Source organism: Electrophorus electricus, chromosome 5, assembly GCF_013358815.1.
Source record: "Electrophorus electricus isolate fEleEle1 chromosome 5, fEleEle1.pri, whole genome shotgun sequence".
Lineage (NCBI taxonomy): Eukaryota > Metazoa > Chordata > Actinopteri > Gymnotiformes > Gymnotidae > Electrophorus > Electrophorus electricus.
In genome coordinates this window covers 13,762,743-13,784,905 of record NC_049539.1, presented here as the reverse complement: position 1 = coordinate 13,784,905, position 22,163 = coordinate 13,762,743, and the positions used below count along the sequence as shown (strand labels likewise).

The 22,163-nt window shown below is 43.6% G+C and overlaps 1 protein-coding gene across 3 annotated transcripts in view; it reads left to right on the top strand.

Moving 5' to 3' along the window:
- Window positions 1-22,163, top strand: part of oxr1a (oxidation resistance 1a) — a 106,340-nt gene that overhangs the window by 4,745 nt on the left and 79,432 nt on the right. For all 3 annotated transcript variants that reach the window (XM_035525883.1, XM_035525886.1, XM_027009529.2), the window contains one exon: window positions 4,658-4,751. In XM_035525883.1, the coding sequence (XP_035381776.1) occupies window positions 4,735-4,751 (17 nt within the window). In that variant the 5' untranslated portion in view covers window positions 4,658-4,734. The remainder of the gene's footprint in view (window positions 1-4,657; window positions 4,752-22,163) is intronic.

The following is a 22,163-nucleotide window of genomic DNA, read 5'->3' as shown; positions in this document are numbered from 1 at the left end:
TGTTTGCTGTCACCGGGTGTTCGCTTGACGGTTGTATTCTACCCACATCCACATACAACTGTTAAGCACATCAGCTCAGATCAGTTGCAGCCATGTTTTATCCCGCTAAAGGTCATATGGTCTTGTTACAGGAGACTTTATCTGTGCCATTTTTTTTCCTGTTTCTCATTTGCTCTGCTGGATTTCAGAAGCACTTCATTCATCTGGCTTGTTGTCAATCAAATCACCGGTTCGTTCGATCACCACCAGTCCAGCAGAGTGTTATGGCAGTGCAGATCTTCGCACAGCGGCCTGTGCAGATGCTCTCTCTGATTGATTGTCCTGGCAAATATCTACACTTGGTCTTACAGTACTGGCAGGCAACCCACCTTTCTGAGTCAGAGGTCTTGCATTGTTCCCCAGCTTGGCAGCATGTGTATGCGAAGCTGAAAAACATACCTGCCATGCCAAAAGGGAAAAGAAAAGCCGTGGATTAATGTCCGAGAGTGATGCGACGCCACTCGCCCAGCCTTCTTTTTGATGACCGGGCGTAGTGGCGGCGCCTGGAATTAGGGAGGGGGCTGGGTGCCTCTTGTCAGGGGCGTGACAGACGAGGACCTTCAGCTGCAGAAAATGAGTGGGGCGTGGCTGGGGAGCAGAGGCTGTGGATCTGTAAGGGCGAAAGCTGTCCAATGGTTTGGAGGCTTTGCTCCGTCATGCCCTCCTGCCAGGATCAGTGGGGTCTCGACCTTGCGTCGTAGCAAGGGCGGCCATAAAAAGGGAATTGCATGAGGTAGAGCGTTGACCTACAGTTAATGTTCGTGCATGTAACTGTGGTGCAACCAGAAGTACTGACCTATAACAATATTGCTTGAGGCTTTTATAATGTAATGTAATATAAAGTCAAGGAAGCAGCCTTGGTGAGCAGTTATTTCAGACTTCCATGCCTAAACAGGCCACTTTACTTCAGTACCCGAGAGTGGCCTGTAAGTGGCCTCATTGCAGCTTGAAGAATTTCCCCTGATTTGTATGCAGTACAGGTTTAAACATCGAAATGAATGTCTGTGATGCGTAATAGCACTGCACCCAAGTGAAGATTTGCTTTAAATCTACTTTACAACAAAAAATGTTTCAAACTAGCAGTCGTGATTTTGCTTACCCAAAAACCAGTCCGTCCTTTAAGCTTTGTTCAAATGTGCAGTCCTCCTGCACTTTGTTCTACCTCCCCTTAGCATCCCAAGGTGATCATCAATCTACCACTATTTATTTTATTTTTTTTTGGTTTTGTTTTGTTTTGTTTTTTTTCCCCCAGAAATTCCCAATTCTGTGTTTATTGATCACGCAGCAGGTCGCAGGCAGGAAAGAGAGCCGACAGGCAGGAGAGAGCGATGCCCTGAGGTGATAACGGGCCTCTGGGCAGGCCAATGTGAACGCGAGAGTTCAGCAACCACACCAGGCCTATGCACAGATCTGCTGTAATTGTGGGAGGAATTTCCATAATTGCTGTGGGTCTTGTGCAGGGCTAATGGGGCCTCTAATCTCTGGAAACATGGTCTACCTTTAATGTGTAAGCAGAGAGGGGAATATGGGTGCCTCCAACGGGCCTGTCTAAAATCACAATCATCCCCTGAGACCCTGAGAGAAAAACAGGGGGGAGGCAGAGTGAGACAAAGCGAGGGAGGGAGGGAGGGAGGGAGTGAGTGAGTGATGGAGTGAGACAGAACACGTTTTCAACTCGCACCCCCATCAGTCATTTGGCCAGTGATTAAAAACAGCCAAGTCCTCACTGCTGAGACCAAAATGGACAAATGGAACTGTTGACTTTCTACTTTATTCCTTATGCGTTCAGGGCAGAAAAAACAAGGATGCTTTCTTCTCTGAAGCATGAAGCATGGTCCTGTCCGTCAAATGTCCTTTCTTCTCTGAAGCATGAAGCATGGACCTGTCCGTCAAATGGAAAAGATGTTCCACGTCATGGACACATGTACGGACGCTGATCATGGACACAGCGGCAATGGTGTCTCGGCTAACCGTTGCTGTGTGGGAGCTGTGTCTGCAGGTGTGCAGGGAGTGCAGGGAGTGCTGGGTGTGTTTCACGCCCTGCCCAAGAGACACATGGAGTAGTCCTTCTGCGCGTCAGCTGCCTGGATGCTAATTGTGTTTGTCTGTGGACTTGGAGTTTGCCAAGGCAATTACACCGAGCAACAAGCCAGCCTCTCTCCCACCCAGTGGAGACACAACACCAAGTCTACTTAAGTATTTGTAACTAGTGTGTAAGATCAAGTCATTTGGGAAGGGGGGGGAAGCTTTTTTTTTTTGTAGTTTAATAATGCTCGTCTGTTCCACCTTCAGTGTTCTAGGATTTTTAATTAAATTACATGTAATTTAATTATTTAATTAGTTTGTTTGTGTGGTGGTGTAGTGTTTTGGCCTCAAGAGGCATTTTACTATAAAGAAGCAATTTCTCACATCAGCTGTTTGATGAAATTACGCTTGATGCATTAGGAACTTGCAATTCAAATGTACGCCGTGCAGATTTTTAGCGCAGTCAAGATTTTTTATTTGAATCAGCTGGTTTTTATTGTGCATTTTGCTGCTTTTTTGTAGTATCCTGTAGGGAGATGGGTTGTTGTGGTTTGTTTGTTTGTTTGTTTGTTTTTGTTTGTTTTTCAAATCCTCCAAGTTTAATTACTGTATATTTGCAGAATGGTCAGATGAGGGACGCAAATCTGTTTTTATTAGGCCAGGAAGAAAGTCCTCTGAAAATGCCCTGTTTCCCAAACACAAAGACACGCACAAATAACTTTTCACATTACAAAAGTGTATTTAAGGTACCGCCTATTTTTTAAAATGTATTTTCCCAGTTTATGCCAGGACATTACAGAAACCGGAAAAGAAATTTGAATCATGTATACTTTCCTGTCAGCACATCTCAGATTTACTAGTTTATAAAAAGATGTGGACCCCCAAAACACTGTTTTTGTGTGTTTGACCCATTTTATAACACTGGCCTACAGGAACACTGTTTTTGATGAGGTTTAGGTCATTAAATAAGGATGAAACGGCTTGTGTGTCCACCTTTTGTTTGCTTATTTTTCTCAATTCCTCCCCCCCCCCCCCCCCAAAAAAAAAAAAAAAAAATGTAATGCCTGCTCAGAATTCTTCAGGCTCTAAGGTCAGACTTGAATCATTTTAAAGCAACCACAACATCAGATCCCAACTGAGCTTGAGTGGGGACTGTCTGAGCGGCCACAAAGGAGCACGTCCTCCGAAGATAAAAAGGAGTGTCATCTATACCCTCCCGCAGTGTTGCCATGCCTTGTTCTCTTATTCGCTCATGCCCTCCCTCTCTAAGTTTTTACTCTCCTGCTCTTATTTCTGTAATCTTTATCTATTCACTCATTCCCCCTTTTGTTTCTCAATCATCTTGCCCTGGTGTGCTCTCTCTCTCTCTCTCTCTCTCTCTCTCTCTCTCACTCACACACACACACACAGTGTGGATGCATGATATGAAAATGAAGACCTCTGCACGGTTGAACCCTCTGGCGAACGGAAGTCAGCTTTAAAGCCTCTCGTCCCCAACGCTACCCACTTTCTCTCCCTCTCTTCCCAGGCATTCCCGGGGGGGGAATTACTAGTTGTACTAGTAATGACGTGGGCCAGTCCTCCCTGCGAGTGAACTAACCTCTTCAATCGCAAACACGTTATGCCCTGTATCCCAGAAGGCACTGCGTTCCAAATGAATGGAGACCTGCAGGAGAAAGTCGATCCGTGAGAGTCTGTGTTCAGTGTTTTTAATACCTTCCACTGCCTCTGTGTGTAAATGGATAGCTCTGCTAAATACCTCGGCAATCGCCAGTCATCGAGGGCAACGGCGCTGCATGCGTAGCGTCTTCTCTGCGCTAATGAAGCTGAGCTCATCTCATCAGCTGACTGCCGGTGGCATCACAAATGGGGTGTGTCGAATACAAGGAGAGCATTGAACCGTGCTGTGTGATGACCCCTTCTGTCTAGACTTGAAAAACCTTTCCCTACATCTCCTAAGTCTTAGCACATGTCTGCTGCCCTTTCTGATATTAGCAGGTGTCTGCTATGTTTTTTTTTTTTTTGGTTTTTGTTTTTTTTTTAATCTAAATGATAAGAAAGAGGGCACTTTTGATTATGATGACTTGCAATAGAGCGCATTGTAGCCCTGATCACCTACATAGTGCAATCTGTGAAAGTGCCCAGCTTGTAGCATTCAGCAATCAGCAGCTAATATTCAGCTACTGATGAAGGTTTATGGGAAACACCACTGAAGATTGGTTGTTCGCCGTGTTCCTTTTCTCAGGATATTTTTATTTCCGGATTTTATTTTGCACACCCGGTTTTGGTCCCTGGAAATGCTTTGCAGTGTTTGAATGTGCACAAAGTGAGGTCAGCCCCAACATTTGTAATGATGACTTTCCAAAAACCTTAGAGATTCAATGACTCAGACCTATATTTCATTAGGAACCAGCAGGAAAGCATTTTGGTGTTCTGACCTCTACTGAGAGTCCTCCCTGAGCTAGCAGGATCCTTCAGTTTGAATGCCCTTAAAACAAACAGTCTGGGGCTGTTTGTGGAACCCTCAAAACCCTCTCTCTTTCGAAGATGCTCTTTTTGCTTTAATGGTTCTCTCTGTCTCCTTTTTTTTTAGGTCAGCTCCCTAAAGGGAAAAGCCTCTCCCCTTGACTTCCAGAACTGTCCACTCAGGAGCCCGGAGACATTGTCAACATGTTCAGCACCAAAAGGTGAGGCCGGCAAAGTTCGTCTTTTTTTTTTTTTTTTGGTGCTTTGTGAAGGGGGAAAGGGAAAACAACAACAATAACAACAACAAAACCTACGAGACCTCTGTGCGGGCTGTTTGGGAAAGGCTAATGCATCTGGGCTAAAGTGACAGTTGATTTGCTTTTGTTGTTGTTTTGTTGTGCAGAGATTTTATTGGCTCAAAATGAGGCAGAGTGGGTTGCATCCCGATCGTGTGCAAGTATACTGTGGCTTCAACAACATGCATTTTGGTTCTATCGAACTAAGTAGAATGACAATTATGTTAAAGCATATTATATTAAAGAAAATTAAAGTGCACTCCAACATTAAATTAAAAATAAAACACAAGTGATGTGTTAATTAACACAGTTAACAAAAAGCGAAGTTGCTCAAAATCAAATCAAACATAAGTTATTGTTTTCGTTTACAATTCACAGGGGCCTTTTTGCATGATGGTTGAATACAAAACAAATTGGCCCCAACTTGTCAGTAACATGAATTATTATTTTTCCTGGGCATAACTGCTTTGGAAAGTGGTGGGAAAGGAATGCAGACCCGGTGTTGCGTTCAATTCAAATTCATGTTCCCTTTAACAAATCGTCACCCCTTGCGCATGTTCACTGAAAAGAAATGGAGAAGTTCACAAAAGGGTTTTATGGCTGCATTTGTCAAGCCTATTGGTTTAAAATATGGCCCATTTGTCGTACAATTGTTTTCTATTTACATTGACAAATTCATTTGTTTTGTTTAGTTTATTATCTTGGTATCATGTGACAAACATAAGCATGGATGTTTTCTGATTCTGTCATTAGGAACATAAGTTTTATTTTATTGACCAAGGCAATCATATTAGTATGTGAACAATCGTTGAATGAATTAAGCAAAGCTTTAAAAGAAACACTTTACGGATTTAAGTTTAGTTAATAACTCAATTACCACAGTACACTGCCTTGTCTGTCTTCAGAGCAGATGGGTGAAAAGGAAAAAAAATGCAAGTGCAAAGCTCATTGAGAAGTAGTGTTTTTCATAAAGCCACAAGGCGGTTTGGTTGGGAGCTGAAGGTGGCATGAGCTTTGATGGAAGCAAACACCTAGTTCTCTATGCAGGAAAATGTTGTTTCATTGTGGTGTTTTGTTGTGGAGGAGATTGTTGTTGATTTCAGACTTTACTTGTACATATCCCATCATGCACAGACCGCACAGGCAGGGGGCGGGCTGTACTCCGTTGTGTGGGAGGGGAAAGTGCTTCTCATCATTTACGGATAGAAAAAGAGAAGTTACTGATCACATCTAACAGTAACCAAAATGCTCTTTTCTTCTTTGTATTCTTCTCTATTCCTTCCCAGTGTTTTTTTTTTTTTTTTTAATTGGTCTGGTGAGCACACTGTTAACCGTGAGAGGAGCCTGTGTGGAGGGCGTGTCCTAGGATGTACTTTTCAGTTTTGTCTGGTTCAGAAAAATACCTCTTGGTACTTTCTAGTAGCTTAATATCAGTACCCATATCCATGACAGACTAGATATGTCTCTAATGAGCAAAACTCAGGTTTTTAAATTTACTTCTGACCTCAGGGAATTTCAAAAAGAAAGAAAACATGATGTAAAAACCAGATAAAGGATCATCTTTGTAGATTACAGTGAGTGCCTCAGCAGATGCACGTAACAGTAGTGCAACAAAATTTCAATGTTCTTCTGTTCACTGCACATGCTTGCGTCTGATGGTTGTCCTTCACAGCCACAGTGTCCCCTCTGTAGTCTCTTTCTCTGTGCCAGCAGGCTTTCTCTCCCCACTTACTGGATCGAACCACTCATGTTGAACATCTCACAGGCAAATTCACACTTGGTTAAATTCAGCGTATGGGAAGCATTAACGTCAGCTTCTAGAACCCCAACCGAAAAGAATTCATGTGCTCTTAACCATTACGCCACTATATCATCTAAACATGTTACACAGCCAGACCAGATTCGTCCGACAGTGCTTGTTAACCAACTTTTGAAATGGAGTTGGGACATCTCAAAGACCAAAATCCATTACTACATACTTGAGGAAATCAGGAGTCACGAAAGCAAACACTTCAAGGGAGCAAGAGTCACTTGCCAGTGACCTTTAAGTAGATATAAATTACGAACGTAATGAGGTGAACCAATTGTAACGAACGTGATGAGGTGAACCAATTGTGTATACAATATTCCATACAAGGCAAAGGAAGCAAGACAGAAACTGAATTTAATCATCTATAGTCTGTGCAGAATCGACAAATACAATCTTTGTGAAAATGCCAAGTAGGGCAAGGGGATCAAACTCTGTTTCGCTAAACCATGTTCAAGGAAGTAGGAGACTTTCTTCTTTAAGGCTTCTCTGTTAACCACGTTGGCATGATGAAGAAACTGATTAATGGGAAGGTCGTAGTACATCATGCTGCAAAACACTGCACTGAGAAGGTGAACGTTGGAATACTGATGGGAAGCTACATCTGAATAGCCAAGAAGAGACTCTATATTGTCCATCATTTCTAGGTGAGCCAGTTACATGCCTCTACCTAAAACTGGCTCTCTCACTTTATCACCTGTAACCAAATGCATTTTCCCTTTTCTGTCTTGAGTGTGAAAAGGCAGTTTCTATCACTAAGCTTATGGCCACGTATGGGCCGGAAAGCCCAGCTGTAAGAGACATGACTCAAAAACTGGAAGCAAGACCAAAATCTCATCACCAGGAGGTAAATGTCTGCTCGCCGTTTTCTCATGATAATGCTTGTTCATGGAGCCTTGGTTACTTCCAAGTGTCTCCCTGGCTAATGCCCATGCCTTACAGAGCCTCGCTCTGAATCTACTGATGTGATCTATGACACATTTCATTTTGGCTTGTCATCTGATTCCTTTAAAACCTGCAAAGGACCACAGCATAAACTAACTCGGAAGGGCTAAGGCCAAGAGATTCCTGAACTGTGCCACATGTTGCAAGTAAGAAGTGTGGACTTCAAGGTTTGATGGAATCTTTCAATAGCTCCTTGTGATGCTTCACCTTATAAGATGTTTGCCCTGGTTATAACAACATGGACAAGATGATATTATTACCAAGGTCTGTCTGAAGAACCTCAGGAAGCACATCAGTAGCAAATCAAGGCCTTAACAGCAACAGCAGTTAATTTAGTTGTCAGGAATAGCTTCAGGAAAACATGTTAACATACACATTGTAGTAAGCAGAAACGGATTCACTGGCTTTGACTTTGGTAAAGTACCCACGCAGTCCACCAACACGTGGGAGAATGGCTCAGAATGAAGAACGTGTAAATATGTCTAAAGACATGTGTTGCTACAGGAAGCGACCAGAGTATCCCCTCTCTGCGTAGAGCGGTCAGTCTCATAGCAAGTTGAGGCAGGAAAGAAGTGCGCTTGAGAGCAATGTTTATGAAGGTAACTCCAAATTTTTAGCGATAGGATGTTCAATACTGAAACACAGCTTGTTTCACTATTACAAATTGCACTGATTCAAAGTTAACTTTGATAACATTTGTTATCATTACCATGTGACTATTGATGTCTGAAGCTTCAACAGAGAAACTGGGCACATGGAACATAAATGAACACAATGGCAGGAAAATTGGTTGCTAAATAGTTAGGAATCGACGAATGACAAACAGGAAGATGAGGGGTGTATATACACAAGTAGACTGGGGACAACTCAAGTTCAGTGAAAACAATGAAGGGTAGCGAATACAGAACACAAGACTGAACGAAAGCGAAACGAAAGCAAACGCATGGTGCTGTTGTCATGGTAACCACTATGACACGCGTTATACGAAGGATCCGACAAACGCAGAGTGATATTTACCACTGTAGTGATGGAAGCGTGAGCCTTGCATTTGGATTTGAATACGGCAAATTGATCCCAATTTTATTTGCAATTTTTGCTCACATACGCAGTTAAGGAAATGTATAAATAAATTTTAAAAGTTTATAAGTAGAAGGACATTTGTGGTTTGGTGTAGCTGACTTATGGCATGTGTTTCCTTACCTTTTTACTCCGTCCAATACCGCATAAAACAAAACCACCCTGCATTGTAGTTTGTTTGTTTGTTTGTGTTTGTTTTTGTTGTTGTTGTTAATGTTATTAACTTTACCCAGAGCAAAATATTCTCCCATGAAGCCATCATAACCGAGCTTTTAATCTGGCTGTTAGGAGTAAGAAAGACCCCATATGTCACCAGGCTGCTGCAATGGAACACTTCATTGGAAGGAACCCAGCTTTTACCAAACATTCAAACGATGCACTGAAGTCACTGAAAGACCCTCTTTTTCATTCAGAAAACTGCAGTAGGGCACGGATTCTTTGTTCTGATGTAATGATAAGCATATTAGGAATATATAATTTTATTAATATATATTAATTACATTGTAATTGTAATAGTAATTATATACTAAATTAGGAATATGCGTAGGAATATAAAAAAAACTGGAAATACATCAAACCAGTTTTACCAAGCCAAGGTGACAAGAAGTAGAAGACCTTCTCTCGGCAGATTTGGGACTTCGAAAATCTCAAAATCTGATCGAGAGAGAAAGAACTTGTTCCTCTGGGTTTATCAGTTTATAAGTCTTACGCTCAGCTGCATTACTAGTCTAATATAGCCTTGCACATCCTGTCCCAGTGCATCCCAGTGAGTTACAGGAGCTGACCGTGAAATACACAGAACACACCTTTAATTAACACTCCCCCATGAAACTTTAATCAGCTGAGCCGCTGACAGCACTCCATTGTTGACTATATTAGAAGGAAGTAAGGATCAGTGACAGGATGTAATAAATCCCAAGATGCTCTCCACTACAGAACTACTGATGAGTTTGTTTACTACCAGGTAGTCTTATTATTATTATTATTATTATTATTATTATTATTATTATTATTATTATTATTAATAATAATAAACAACAACAAGGTCATGGGTTTGAGTCTAAGGAAGCACACATTCATACCAACGTTCATACCAATAAATATGTACATTGCTCTGCATGTTTTTTTGCGAAATGCTGAAACTATAAATGCTTATGTTCAGATGTGCTCGCTAAGAAGTTAACGAGGGTGATGTAAAATGAAACTGTTTTTTGCAAGGGCCATTGGTTTGAGCAACTCATTAAAAACTTCGCCCAGACACGCCACTGTAAATCTTTCACACACACACCCCACCCCCACCGTATGAAAATAAGGGGCCCTAATTCTCTTTGGGGCTGGAGCCATGTTCGAATCTGCCCAGCAGCACAGATAGGCTAGGCTCTAATGAGACTCATTGATGTTTACTTCTCAGAATGGCTACAGGCGGTTTAGAGCACCAACCCAAGGCCCCTTTCCTCTGCTGCCCCAGGCACTGGACTCATTACTAGCCCATCATCTCTGAGCCACCGTGCCCGGATTGAGTTCAGCTATCTTCCTTGTCACTTAAAACCTCCCAGCTGACCCACGGCGCCGCACGGCTGAGGGGAGACGTAACGAGCCAGGGATTCGCTCGCCAGATCTCGGGGCCGCGTGTCCCCTGTCCTCGGCTCCCGTTCCCGAGCTGAACGGTCGTTACGGACAACCACGAGAGGGGATGTCGTCCAGCCTGCGTTGGACGGGGAACCCTGCTGGCGTGAAGCTTGAGGTTTGAAACGGCTAGCCATGGGAGCGATGCGCAAGCGGTGCGAGTTGCGCTCGTTAACCAGAGTGTAGGGCAGGATGAGGGGAAATTGGCATATCTGACATTAGAGCGTCGTCGTTGCAGACTGAGTGGCACGTACGTTAATGGGAACCAGTGTCAGCCTGCAGTCCTCAGAGGGGAAATTTCAAACAGGATGATGAATGTCACGTGAATACATTAATAAGTGAAAACCTGCACAGCACAGAACCAAGCTAACATTCAAGCTAATGTTCTCTTCGGTATGCAGAGGAGAGCCCTGGCACTGGGGCTCGGGTTCGAGTCACATTTGTGCCACGAGCTGAATGTATCTGAGGAAATTTGTGACTAAATGAGCGAAAGGTTATGTAAAAAAAAACAAAAAAAACAAAACAAAAACATTTTACTGTATGAAATGGTATTGATTCTTGCCTTCACATTATTGCTTAAAAGATTTAGTTTATGAATCATGGAAGTTTTGTGTGAAGGATGGCTGCAGGGAATAACACCAATGTTCACTACAAGTAGCACTGCCTTTACATCTCATTATCATGACTGTCCTCCATATACTCCTGGTCTTCACCGTATGTAGTTACTACAGCAGAGCTTGCCTCTCTAGAGGACTGTAAGGTGAATAACATCAAGGGCTCTGTACTTAATTATTTATGTATGCAGAAGGATTGGAGGCAAGCACCCCATCCCCTCCACCCCACAAACACCCCAGGGAGCACAAGTCCTGGTGGGATATTTTAATCTCCTACAAAACCATGATGGCTCAATCAGGCTTTAATAACATGGAGGCTGATAGTCTGTCAGTGTCCTGTATGACCTTCCGAAACTAGGGTTGAGAAGTGGAGTCTTCAAGGGTGCTTCTCCAATCACAGACTTCAGTGGGAAGCTCTCTCTCGCACTCTCTCTCACCTCTCTCTCTCGCTCTCTCTTTCTGCCTTTCCATTTGTTTCATGCCCCTTGTGTTTCAGGTCCTGGCCATGTTTTCTGGTTGGCGCTTTAAAAAGTCTAGCGATTTTTGCGTTTACTGGGAACTGCACTTGTTGTGATTTTATGGGATGAATTGTTATTCATTGATCCTTTATTATTATTATTATTCATATTATTCGTATCTGGGATAATTTTTCTCTTAAAAAACAAACAAAAATAAACAGACGTGTGAGTGTGTGAGTGTGTGTGTGTGTGTGTGTGTGTGTGTGTGTGTGTGTGAGAGAGAGAGAGATGCACAACAGCCGAAGAGGCATGGAGAGAGACCGGAGGGCATGCAAAGGTTTGTCAGGTAAAACATAAACGTAATAGGTGCCAGAGAACCCACACACCACAAGCGCAGAGAAACTGGCTGATCAGTCAAGGAGAGAGAAGACTTCAGCTGGGATCAACATCCCACTAATTCTTCCATCGACCTTCGTCCATGTTAGTTTTCAAGCCGCACAAGGACATTTTGCAGGGCTAGTACTAGTAGTAGATCTTGCTCTAACACACATCCAGGATGTCCTCCTTTTCTCTCATCAGAAAAACTATGAGAACGCACTCACCAGAGTGGGCTTCCTGCTGCTCGTTATACACACTGCACTTCCTCCAGCGCAGCCAAAGGCATCACGCACCCACACCAACCTTGCCGAGACTCATCGGAGAGGCCTGTGCGGTCTGGACTCAGCATTAAAGGGCATTTTTATGTGCAGGACCACAGTCAGCCTAGCAGTGGAGGGCCCTCAAAGGGACACTAGGCTTTTGAGCGACCCGATAGTGACAGGAGCCTTTTTAATTTCTGCTTGAATGTCTTTCTAGTATGTGTCGCTAAATCAAAAGACAAATACTCTCGTCATGGAAGGACTGGGGCCAAAACTGTTCTGTAGATTCTTGTTTTAAAAACTATCCTAAATAAGAAACGTGATTAAATACATGTAAACACCCCTTTTTCCAAAGAATTTCATATTACAGTCTGTTTATGAATAATTGTATTATTCATAAAATTAATTTGTCATTATTAACAGGAAGGAAGGGAACTCTGACTGACAGTGGTTGGCCTTTGCGGTGTCTTGGCATCTCTGGAGTTTGGATAGTATTAAAGACATCTATCTATTAAACGTAGCTCTCCCCAAAAATGCTAACAACACAGTTTGCATGATGGTATTCTCTCCTTTCAACATTCATCTTTTCTCCTCAGCTCTTGTAGCAGTGTGCTTGGAATGCGTCTTTAATGGTGATGTGCCGTAATGATTAAAGGAACGCAGCTGATACCAGGGTATGTTCGTCTTTCCTACCGGAGATGTTTGCTTTTCCCTCCTCCACATGGCATGTGGGCTGGCTGAGACACCCTGGCCTATATTGAAACGTTCCTTAAGTAGTTTGGGTGTACTTAATGCTCCGGAGTGATGAGAAGAGAGAGCGTTCTGTTGCAAATGAGAGACTGAAATATGAGTAAACGGAACTCTGTTAAAAGGTTTGCGTGAACACTGAATATAGAGTGGACATTTGAGTAGTTGACAGAGTGATGTAGCGCTCGCGCCGCGTGCCACACATTGGCTGTTTTGCTTGTTTTAACTTACTTTCTCCTACCCTCATGCCTTCATCTTCTCTCCAGTAGATTGTAACTTTTCCAGCTCACTGAGTCTCAGGAAGGCGTGGCGAACTGGCACACTATCTTTGGCAGCTGCTTTAAATGCCAATCAATGCCTGTGGAAAAAATATGCGAGTTTCGAGGCACAAGTGCACCATTATCTGCTGATTCCCCAATCAAACGGGAATTTTATACAGGAAAGTTCAGTCTGTGTTCGATTGTTCCTAGTATTGATTGATTTTGATTTGCTGATTCTTGGTGCTTTTTAATATGTGGACTCTGGAAATGCAGGACCTGATCGTAGACCAATCATGTTCAGCTCCACACTGCCATGCTCGTATTCTAGCCCTGTGGATCATTGTTCCTGCTACATTACCTCCTCTATCGCTATGCATGCCTAGTCTCACCCTTGTTTGTTAACATCAGCGTCTTCCTTCCTTCCAAGGATTTGGATAAGCTAGTCCTTTTAATTTAACTGTGCTTACACAGATATCCTTGAGCTACTCTGGGAGTCAGAGGGGCAAATGTTGAAACTCAGCCCTTGGTATACTACTGTACCCTCAGGCAGGAAAGCAGAAAGGCAACGTGGACATGGAAGAACAAACTTCGTTTCATGTGAAATATTAAGGAACTGTCTCACCATGTACCGGCACTCGGTTAAAGTAACGAGCTAAATTGCTCAGATTTGAGGAACATCCATAACTCAAAGGCGATTTGAGGGGCCCATATCCTAACCATTTCCTTTATTTTATATCACGCCTTGATGTCCACTTACGATGTTTGTGTGGGTCTATGTTCCGTAATTCATTTTTACATGACCATTTTATAATCTTTCTAACCTCTTATTTATCACCATTTAAACAGGCTGTTTGTTACTGTGATGTATATAAGATAAATGAGTTCTGTTCTGATTGGCTGCGCTGTAATGCACCTCATTCAAACAGCGCTCAGAGCTGATGCATGCCTGAGACCGTCACTGTAAGAGGGCGGAGCTAAACTGCTGAATGGGCAGAAATATGTAAATGAGTTTGTTCTTGTGACATCAGAGAAACTGTGATTTCCAAACAAGCTGTAGCAGCTTAGATGCCACATATATGGACTAGGAGACGTGAATGATGTGCTTTGAAACTTTTAAGGGTAGATCATGAGAAATTCAGTTTTTCTGTACTTGTGCACATACATTGCAGTATCTGGAATGCCTACCAACCTACTTTGAAATAAGTCAATCCAGTCAGGTTTTTGGGAGTTGTCTGTCAGATGACAGAAGGCAGGGTGCAGGTATGCAAGTTTTGAAAGATGCGACCTGACCTCAAACAAACTCTCAAATCTCACTTTGCCTCATATATGGTTGCACCAACATATATGAAAAAAAGTGTGTGTGTGTGTGTGTGTGTGTGTGTGTGTGTGTGTGTGTGTGTGTGTGTGTGTGGCGGGGGGGAGTAATGGCTCATTAATATTTAAAGGAACAAGAGGCACTCAGTCCAGCCATTCAGGGCTGTTTTAGATCACATGAGATTGTGCTGTGGTGCTTGATCCTTGTGGTATGTTGACCAAGTCAACATAGTCTTTGATCCACACTCTCATTAAAAAAAGCCAAACATTTGAATAATTACAAACCAAAATCTCCAAATGACAATTTCTATCTAAAGTGTTGGAGGGTTTTGTTTTTTTTCACATCCAAGTGAAAACCAATCATTTGGACAAGAATCAGTATCCTGATTCCAGGATTCTTAAATTAACAAATGATTTACTGCTTTTACCTCACCCCAGCCACTGTGCCATTTTACTCATGCTCAGCCTCTTCACCAATTCCAGTACAGTTGTCCACTAGAGTGGGTGAGGCCCATCACATGCTTCCTCCACGGCACATGCAGCCAATCACCTCGTCTTTTGCTAGCTGTGGCTCATAGTAGCCCATTTGGAGTGCTGGCCACTGATGCATGAGCTTATTATATGACTATACCTTTTTTTTGCTACTGTGTTTTATTGTTGTGCGGTCTGCATTTTTTTATTTTTTTTTTGGTTACTCTTAAGTGTGGTTTTTTTTGGTTTGGTTTTTTTTTTTTCTTCTTAGATCTTTTTATTTGTACAGCACTTTGGTCCAATATGGTTGTTTTTAAATCTTCTACAGAAATAAAAATTGATCAGTTGGTTCTGCAGTCATCGTTTTTATTAATTAATATTGTCCCTACCTATTGTTTTGGTTCAGTGCTTCTTGGGCCAGCCTCATGACAGCACACCACAGCCATTGTTGGCTCCCACAGTCATACAGCATTTAAAAAAAAAAAATCTGAATGAACAGAACTAGTATTCCAAAGGCAGGTTCCTCTGTTCCAATTGGCTGAATTGATGCAGTGTAGATTCCAGCTTCAGTCCTAAGCCAGCAGCCAGCCAAGAGGCTACTGACGCTTGCAGTTTTCTGCTCCATTACGTAGAACTCCATTTGTACTTTCCAGCTTCAAAGAGTCCCACGCAATCGCTGGGGGTTTTGCCAAGACGTGCGGCGTCATCCACTGATTACCATTCAAAGCCATTTACACCACCCTTCTTTATCCTTCTCAGTGTAATATTTCATCCACAACTCGCATGCTTCGCCTGCTAAGAAGTGTGGGTAATCTACATTTGTGTACTGAAATGACTTTAATGTCACCCGTCAGTTCGACATGCATTTGTCATGAGCAGAATCAAGTGTTGGGTTGCGTTTCTGTTTATCCTGGTTGAGATGTGCAGCCTCATGACTTGGGCTCATCACGCTGTATCTTTTTAAAGGGATTCTGAACTGCTTTTCAGTCCTGCAGCGTCCTGTGGAAGCCACGCTGCCAGCTCCAAGCTGACGGTATGGCAAAGGGGCATGTCCATATGCCAAGGACCCCCACGTCCTGGCGTTAATGCCTTACATACGGCAGGTTACTAATTGCCTTAAACATTCATTGAGGCACAACAGCTTCTGCCAAGGCCGCTTAGAAGTCAGCTGCTTGCTGAGGAGCTACGCGTGCCATGTTGCCTGCTGGAATTACTGCAGAGATCAGAGTCTTGTGTTCTTTCGATAACCGCACAAGGGCGTGTGTTGAATGAACTCACCCCACCCCACCCCCACCCCCCGGTGACGTCTTCCTTTTTCATCATGTCGACGTTATCATCCTGTGCTACTTTCTGATTGCCTATGGCGGCATGGGGGTGTTTTTTTTGGGGGGGGGGGGAGCATGGGACGTGAAGAGGAAGCTGTCCAAACCTTGAGCCAGTGCCGCAAAAATGTCCTGACGTATGCGTGTTTTATCCCAGTTGTATCCGGTAGCAGTACCTTTTGTGCCCTGACATCAACGCTGGCACAATGACACAAACCTTTGCTGTTGCATCCCTCTAATTTTCATTCTCCCTTCTCAGAGGCTTTTCTTACTTCACCCGAAGAAAGAAATGGCCAACAGAATCGTTTCTCCACAGTAGCGGAGCCGGGCGGCCAGGCGGAGAATGTGGCTGTGTTCACTGGTCACACGGTGAACGCAGTCTTGGCCTGTGTTCGTTTGGACAAGTGACACCCTTTCATTTCCTGTGTCCATGCCTGGACCACCGTGGAGCTTCACGAAAGGAATCAATGGCGATGATGCGTTTGTGAAAAAAATCCAAAAGCAATTTACATATCTGGGAGTTGAATCCAGCAATTTATTACACACGAGGATGTTTGGACCACGGTTGAAGACCAGATAAAAGGTAGTAACATACATGGGACTTTCACCTGTGCTTAAGGTGCCAATCAAGATGGTTGGAGAGTTGCTTCTTCTTTTTTTTTTTTAGGAATTTTGGGAATCAAGTTAACATAGGCTAATTGGTAGCAGGTGAGGAACTGACACCATTGTCGATCTGTTCATTTGATCTGTTTGTTTTGAGCAACGTGTGTCACTTTTGTTTGCGACGTCATTCTTTGTTCTCTAACCACATTAAGTAACTCTAAAACGAAGATAGGTCCATGCAGATTTGGGTGACCTCACTTTCATTTAACGGTGACGTGCAGTGCGACTCGGGTGACGCCCGTGCTGTGAGCTGCCTTGGTCAAAGCGGGGGGGAGAGCGCTTCACATACAGTCAAAAACCCGAGAAGCTAAAGGCATCAGCTGGAAGGCCTGAAGCTCATGTGCATGCTGCGCTGATGGCCTATTCCAGGCCAAACCACAGCAACTTACAAAAGATGACCAAGGGAGTTTGTATGTCTCTTGAGATCAGAGATCTTCTCAAAGAGGTGGGCCGGCAAACAACGTCCTGCTCGGGTCTTGGAGTGCCACGGTTAGGAGAGGCACGGTGGAGGGCGGGCCCTGGTCTGCTGATTTCCCACCGGCACTGTGGGAGACCGGCACGAAGAAGAGGACGCCCGGTACAGGATTCATTGGTGTGGTTGAGAGCACCTTTAATAGTTTAAAGGCTGGGTTTTCATGATTTTAGGCAGGAATCCCAAGCTATGGAAAACTGCTGGTTGCCATAGCACCTTTTAATAACTTCTCCTGAGAGGAGATAAAAAGGATTGATACAAGGTGAAGAAAAATCATGAATCGGGCAATTTTCTTTTTGGGGGATGTGGGCTGCATTTCGATCGTGGATCTGAAATCACACGCACACACGCACAGACACACACACACACACACACACACTGTACATCATAGTATCTATATTTGCATACCTCCTACAGGCCTCATAAAGGACTGGAGAGTTGATTCATCTTCTGATTTGATTTGACAAGCAATGCAGTGAAGCTAAACGGTTCCCAATAAACCTCGCCACCTCCCCACTTTTCCCCTTGACCGAGACCCAATTCAAAGCACAGCTCATCGTGTAGGCAGCAGAGTCGACAGAGAGAGCGAGAGAGAGAGACAGACGGGGGAGAGCGACCTAGAGGAAGACAAGCAGATGTAGACACACACCCTGGGCTGGGCTAAGCCAGATGGAAGATGGGCTCTTCCGCAGCATGTGATGGGAGGAAGAAATACAGCAGTGCAAACACCCTCACCAGTGTAACATACAGGAACAAACTGTCCACCTCACTTCAGCCTTGTGCCCACAGTTTCATATTCTGAATCTTTCTCCTCGTCTTTTCGGCAGACAATTTTCCCATTTTCTCTCTCTCATTTTCTCTTTGTGTGCGCGCTCGTGGTGTTAAGTGCTTAGCAAGCTCTAAATGAAAAAGGAGATGGGGAAGGTGACATATTGCTTTTCCTCACCTAGCTGAGCTCTCATATCAAGTGCTCCGCCAAGGCAGAACGAGAACTGTGGGGTGTGGTATTGCGTCAAACTCCCCGCTCACCCCTCACGCGCACTGCTTAGTCGCTGCTAGGTAGGCGGCAGGGCCAGAGAAGAGGGGAATTACGGTGACTAGCCCCAATTGCAGAGAACATGTGAGACTTGCTATGAAAGGAATTAACAGTATTGAGCACAGTCAGGAATCCAGAGAATCCAATAAGACTTTGTGCGGTTGGCAGGCCCGCGAGTGTCACGACAGAAAAGCTTACTTGGACCTTATTTGGACCGCCAAGGATTCCTCCGGCTTCCAGGAGTCTAAAGGAACAAATTGATACTGCTCTCTGGTGAGAGGGCGGGCATTACCCCACCCCCATGTCATTCACTGCGACACTAGCCAATCATGGATATGCTTGTTGTCACGACTGTGGGAGGATGGTTTGTAGGAACCGGCATACTGACTAAACGGGGAGGGAAACCTGGAAAAAATATATATGAATAATAAAAACACACACAAGGCTGGCACGAACGGGAAAGTCCATAAGACTATAGTCCAACGGCAGAAGAGTAACCATCTAGAAATGCTCTCTGACGGTGCCAGAGAGCAGGAGAAAAACACACAAATGGGTAAGTTCAGAATTGCAATCCAGAGAGACAGGTAAAGGTTTGCAAAGAACATGTGTGAAACTGCTACTCAAATACCAAACCAAAAATATAGATTAAGAGGTAATTAACCAGTTAGAAAAAATGGAAGTGAACATGGAAAGGATGAAAAGAAATGTAACTGAAATACTGACAACCCATATAGAGGAGTGCCCCCTGCTGCACTGGTGGAGAATTTCCCCTGTGAGCACTTAGAAGAAGATATGGAAGCATTCATATTTGATGTGTTATCTAAGCTTATACCTGGGCAGCTCCTCTCCTCAATCACACACACACACACACACACACACACACACACACACACACACAAAAAAAACAAAAACAAACAAACACACAGAGAGCTATTCAGCGTGATGTAATTGATCTGTTATCTGATGCACCAAAGTCAAGGAAACCAACTTAAAATATTACTGAATCTCATTTAAAGAGAAACAGCTTCAGCAGGACATTTAAGTGAGACATTTTCTGTGTTGTATGAGAAACTGTCTCATCCCTCACGGCATGCATAAAAGCTAATTTTAGGATTTATTATTTTTCATTACCGAAGACAGATTGTGAAGACCAGGCCAGCATTTTCTTCACTCCCTTCCCACTTTTAATAAAAGCATTTATTAATTAGAAACATCTCCTAGGTGTACAGTTAGAGAACACTGCCCATCTGTTGCCATGGTGGTAGCCATCCTCCACCTCCTCAGCATTCCTGTGTGCCGGATAGTTTTGAGGGAAAGACCAACTTGACCAACTGTCTGATGCACACAGCATGTGACCTACGTAATCACAGTATAGTGGAAAAGTTCATGGAAAAGGTCATTTTGTTCCGCAAGGTTGTTTTGCCCTGCACGCCTTCCCGGATCCGGCAGCGAATTGATTCAGGTGAAACGAAGCGGCAGCTGCTGTGCCGTCCTTCCTCCAGCATGCGAGCAAAGCCGAAGAAGGTGCTCGTGGAGAAGGACCGTGCGAGTCCTGAGCACCAGTACCCAGGGTCACCTACGGCCCCGAGCACTCGAATGTGCTGTTTATATCTCAGTCAATTAGTACATGGACTGCGAAGCTGTGAGAGTTAATGATGGCTGCCTTTTAGCAGGTTTCATTTTTCAGTTAACTTTAAATTATACAATGTAGCAACAGCATTTCAATATTGCATGATTACAGAAGGCTGGTAAATATGGTCTACTATTTTTTGGACTAGCCATCTATTAGAAATCAGGCTCCACTGATTAATTAGTGTTACTGCTGAATCACTGTGTTACTGCATGTCCTGGGATAGCCTCTGGTTGCAATTTAGAGAGTCGGAGAACCGTGGCCCAGTGGTCAGATGGACCAGAGACCCACTCCCGTCTCTGCTGGCTGGGAGCCTCAGGGACTTCAGCGGAGGAGCGTTGGGACATGCCATGGCGACCCAAGGTCCGGCTGGGTCATACAGCTAAGATCGAGCTCTTTAGAGCGCTTCATTGGAACTGGTCCCTCCACTACAAGGCTGTTTTTTAACAAGCATGGCTAAGAAGGCCTCCAGTCCCTTAATTTGCTGGACGGGGGGTTTGCACATGATGGTTTGTTTAAAATGTTCTGGCAAATGAGGGCTGGTCTGATATATATTGTGTGTTTGCTGTAATATGTAAATGAGTCTTCTAACTAATCATTGACTTTTGAATGCAACTATGTAATCACAGTATAGTATTTTTCTTCATCACACATTTCTGTTCACAGTTATTTTGATTATTATGGTTTCTTTGTGGCTTTTTGTTTTAATTTTATTTTTCTCTTTTTGATCTGCTGAATCATGCCTGAACAGACTGTAATGCCATTCTACTCAGAGGTGCTACCACTGCTAGCCATGAATGCTATTTGTGATATTTTGGCTGAAATATTCCTTCATGATCCTAGCAAAGGCTCTCTCAGATTCAGAAATGGGAAGGAGATTTGTTGCTGGAGGTTCTGCTTTGACTGGGGACTTGGTTGATAATGTCACCTTGCTTTTAACTGCGAGGCGATCTGGCAAGTGATCTATCTAGCTATAATGGAAATATCTACATCTGCCAAGATGTTGGCAGCCTTTGCTATTTTCTCCCCCCTTCTCTCTCTCCCCCTTTCTCCATCTTTGAAATGTTTGCTCTCCAAAGTCCTGTTATATCTCTGAAACACCAGTTCATCATCTTGTTAGCTAGAGCTTTGGCCCACAAATATGGAAGCAGACTCGGTGCCGTTCTGCATAAAGCGTGTCCATGTTTATACCTCAGCAATGTCGTCAGCTCTGGCACGTCCTGCGCGGAGCGCGCTATGGACCCGACGCACCCTCTGATCGCCCTGCCCCTGGCTGGGTGCCAGGCCACTTCCTGTGGCCCTTTGGTAGGCTCTGTGGCATAACAAACTTTTAACATCTCAACTCGAACTCCATTTGCATAATTATGTTTGCATGCAAAACAAAACAAACAAACAAAAAAAACAGAAACGCAACAGCGGCAGAGGAAAGCTACCGGCGCATGCTAGTTAGTGAAAGACAAGTCTGACATTTCAAAGGAAATGCAGGCTGTAGTCATCACTGGATTGCATAATAGTCTCGCTTAAGTTCAGGAGCCTCAGGACAGTGCTCTGACTCTAATTAATATGAAAGGTCAGGCCTTGTTGCGTGCGGCATTCTGGTTATGCACTGTTTCGCGGAGCAGAGCTGTGGGCCAGAATGAGTTATTCCTACGCTGACATTTCTGCTTATGTGGTTCGCTTCTTTGGAAAGTCAGAGATTGCTGTTAGGCGAGTTTATTTGTGGTTACTCGAGTTTGTGGTTAATGATTATTGTTGTTTTTGGGTGGTTTTTTGTTTGTTTTTGGGGGGAACATGTTTAGCTTGGAGAGAGTTCAGTAACAATTTATAATAGTAACTTTATTGTGATGCAGGCTTTATTGTGTATGGTATGCATACACGCGCACGCACGTCTGTTTGTCCGTGCGTGTGTGTATGAGAGAATTTCCAAAGATGATTCCAGGTGACTCAATTCAGTGTACTATAGAAAAGATGTAGAAATTTTCAAAATTGTAATGTAAATAGGTACATAATACATAAGTGCATAGGGTTTCCAGAGAATTCCAGAGTTCTTCATAAGCTGTGCCAGCAAAGCACTTCTGAAGTTCTAAGAGGTGGAACCAGTTTATATTAGAAAAAGTAGCTAGATGCTTAAATCATAACATTCCTTCCGTGGGGTTTTAGAATCTCAGGAGTGTAGATCAGTTCTTTGAGATTCTTCATTGCTGCCATAGCAACAGCTGGCAACGCATACAGATGTGTCATTAATGCAGTGTCCATT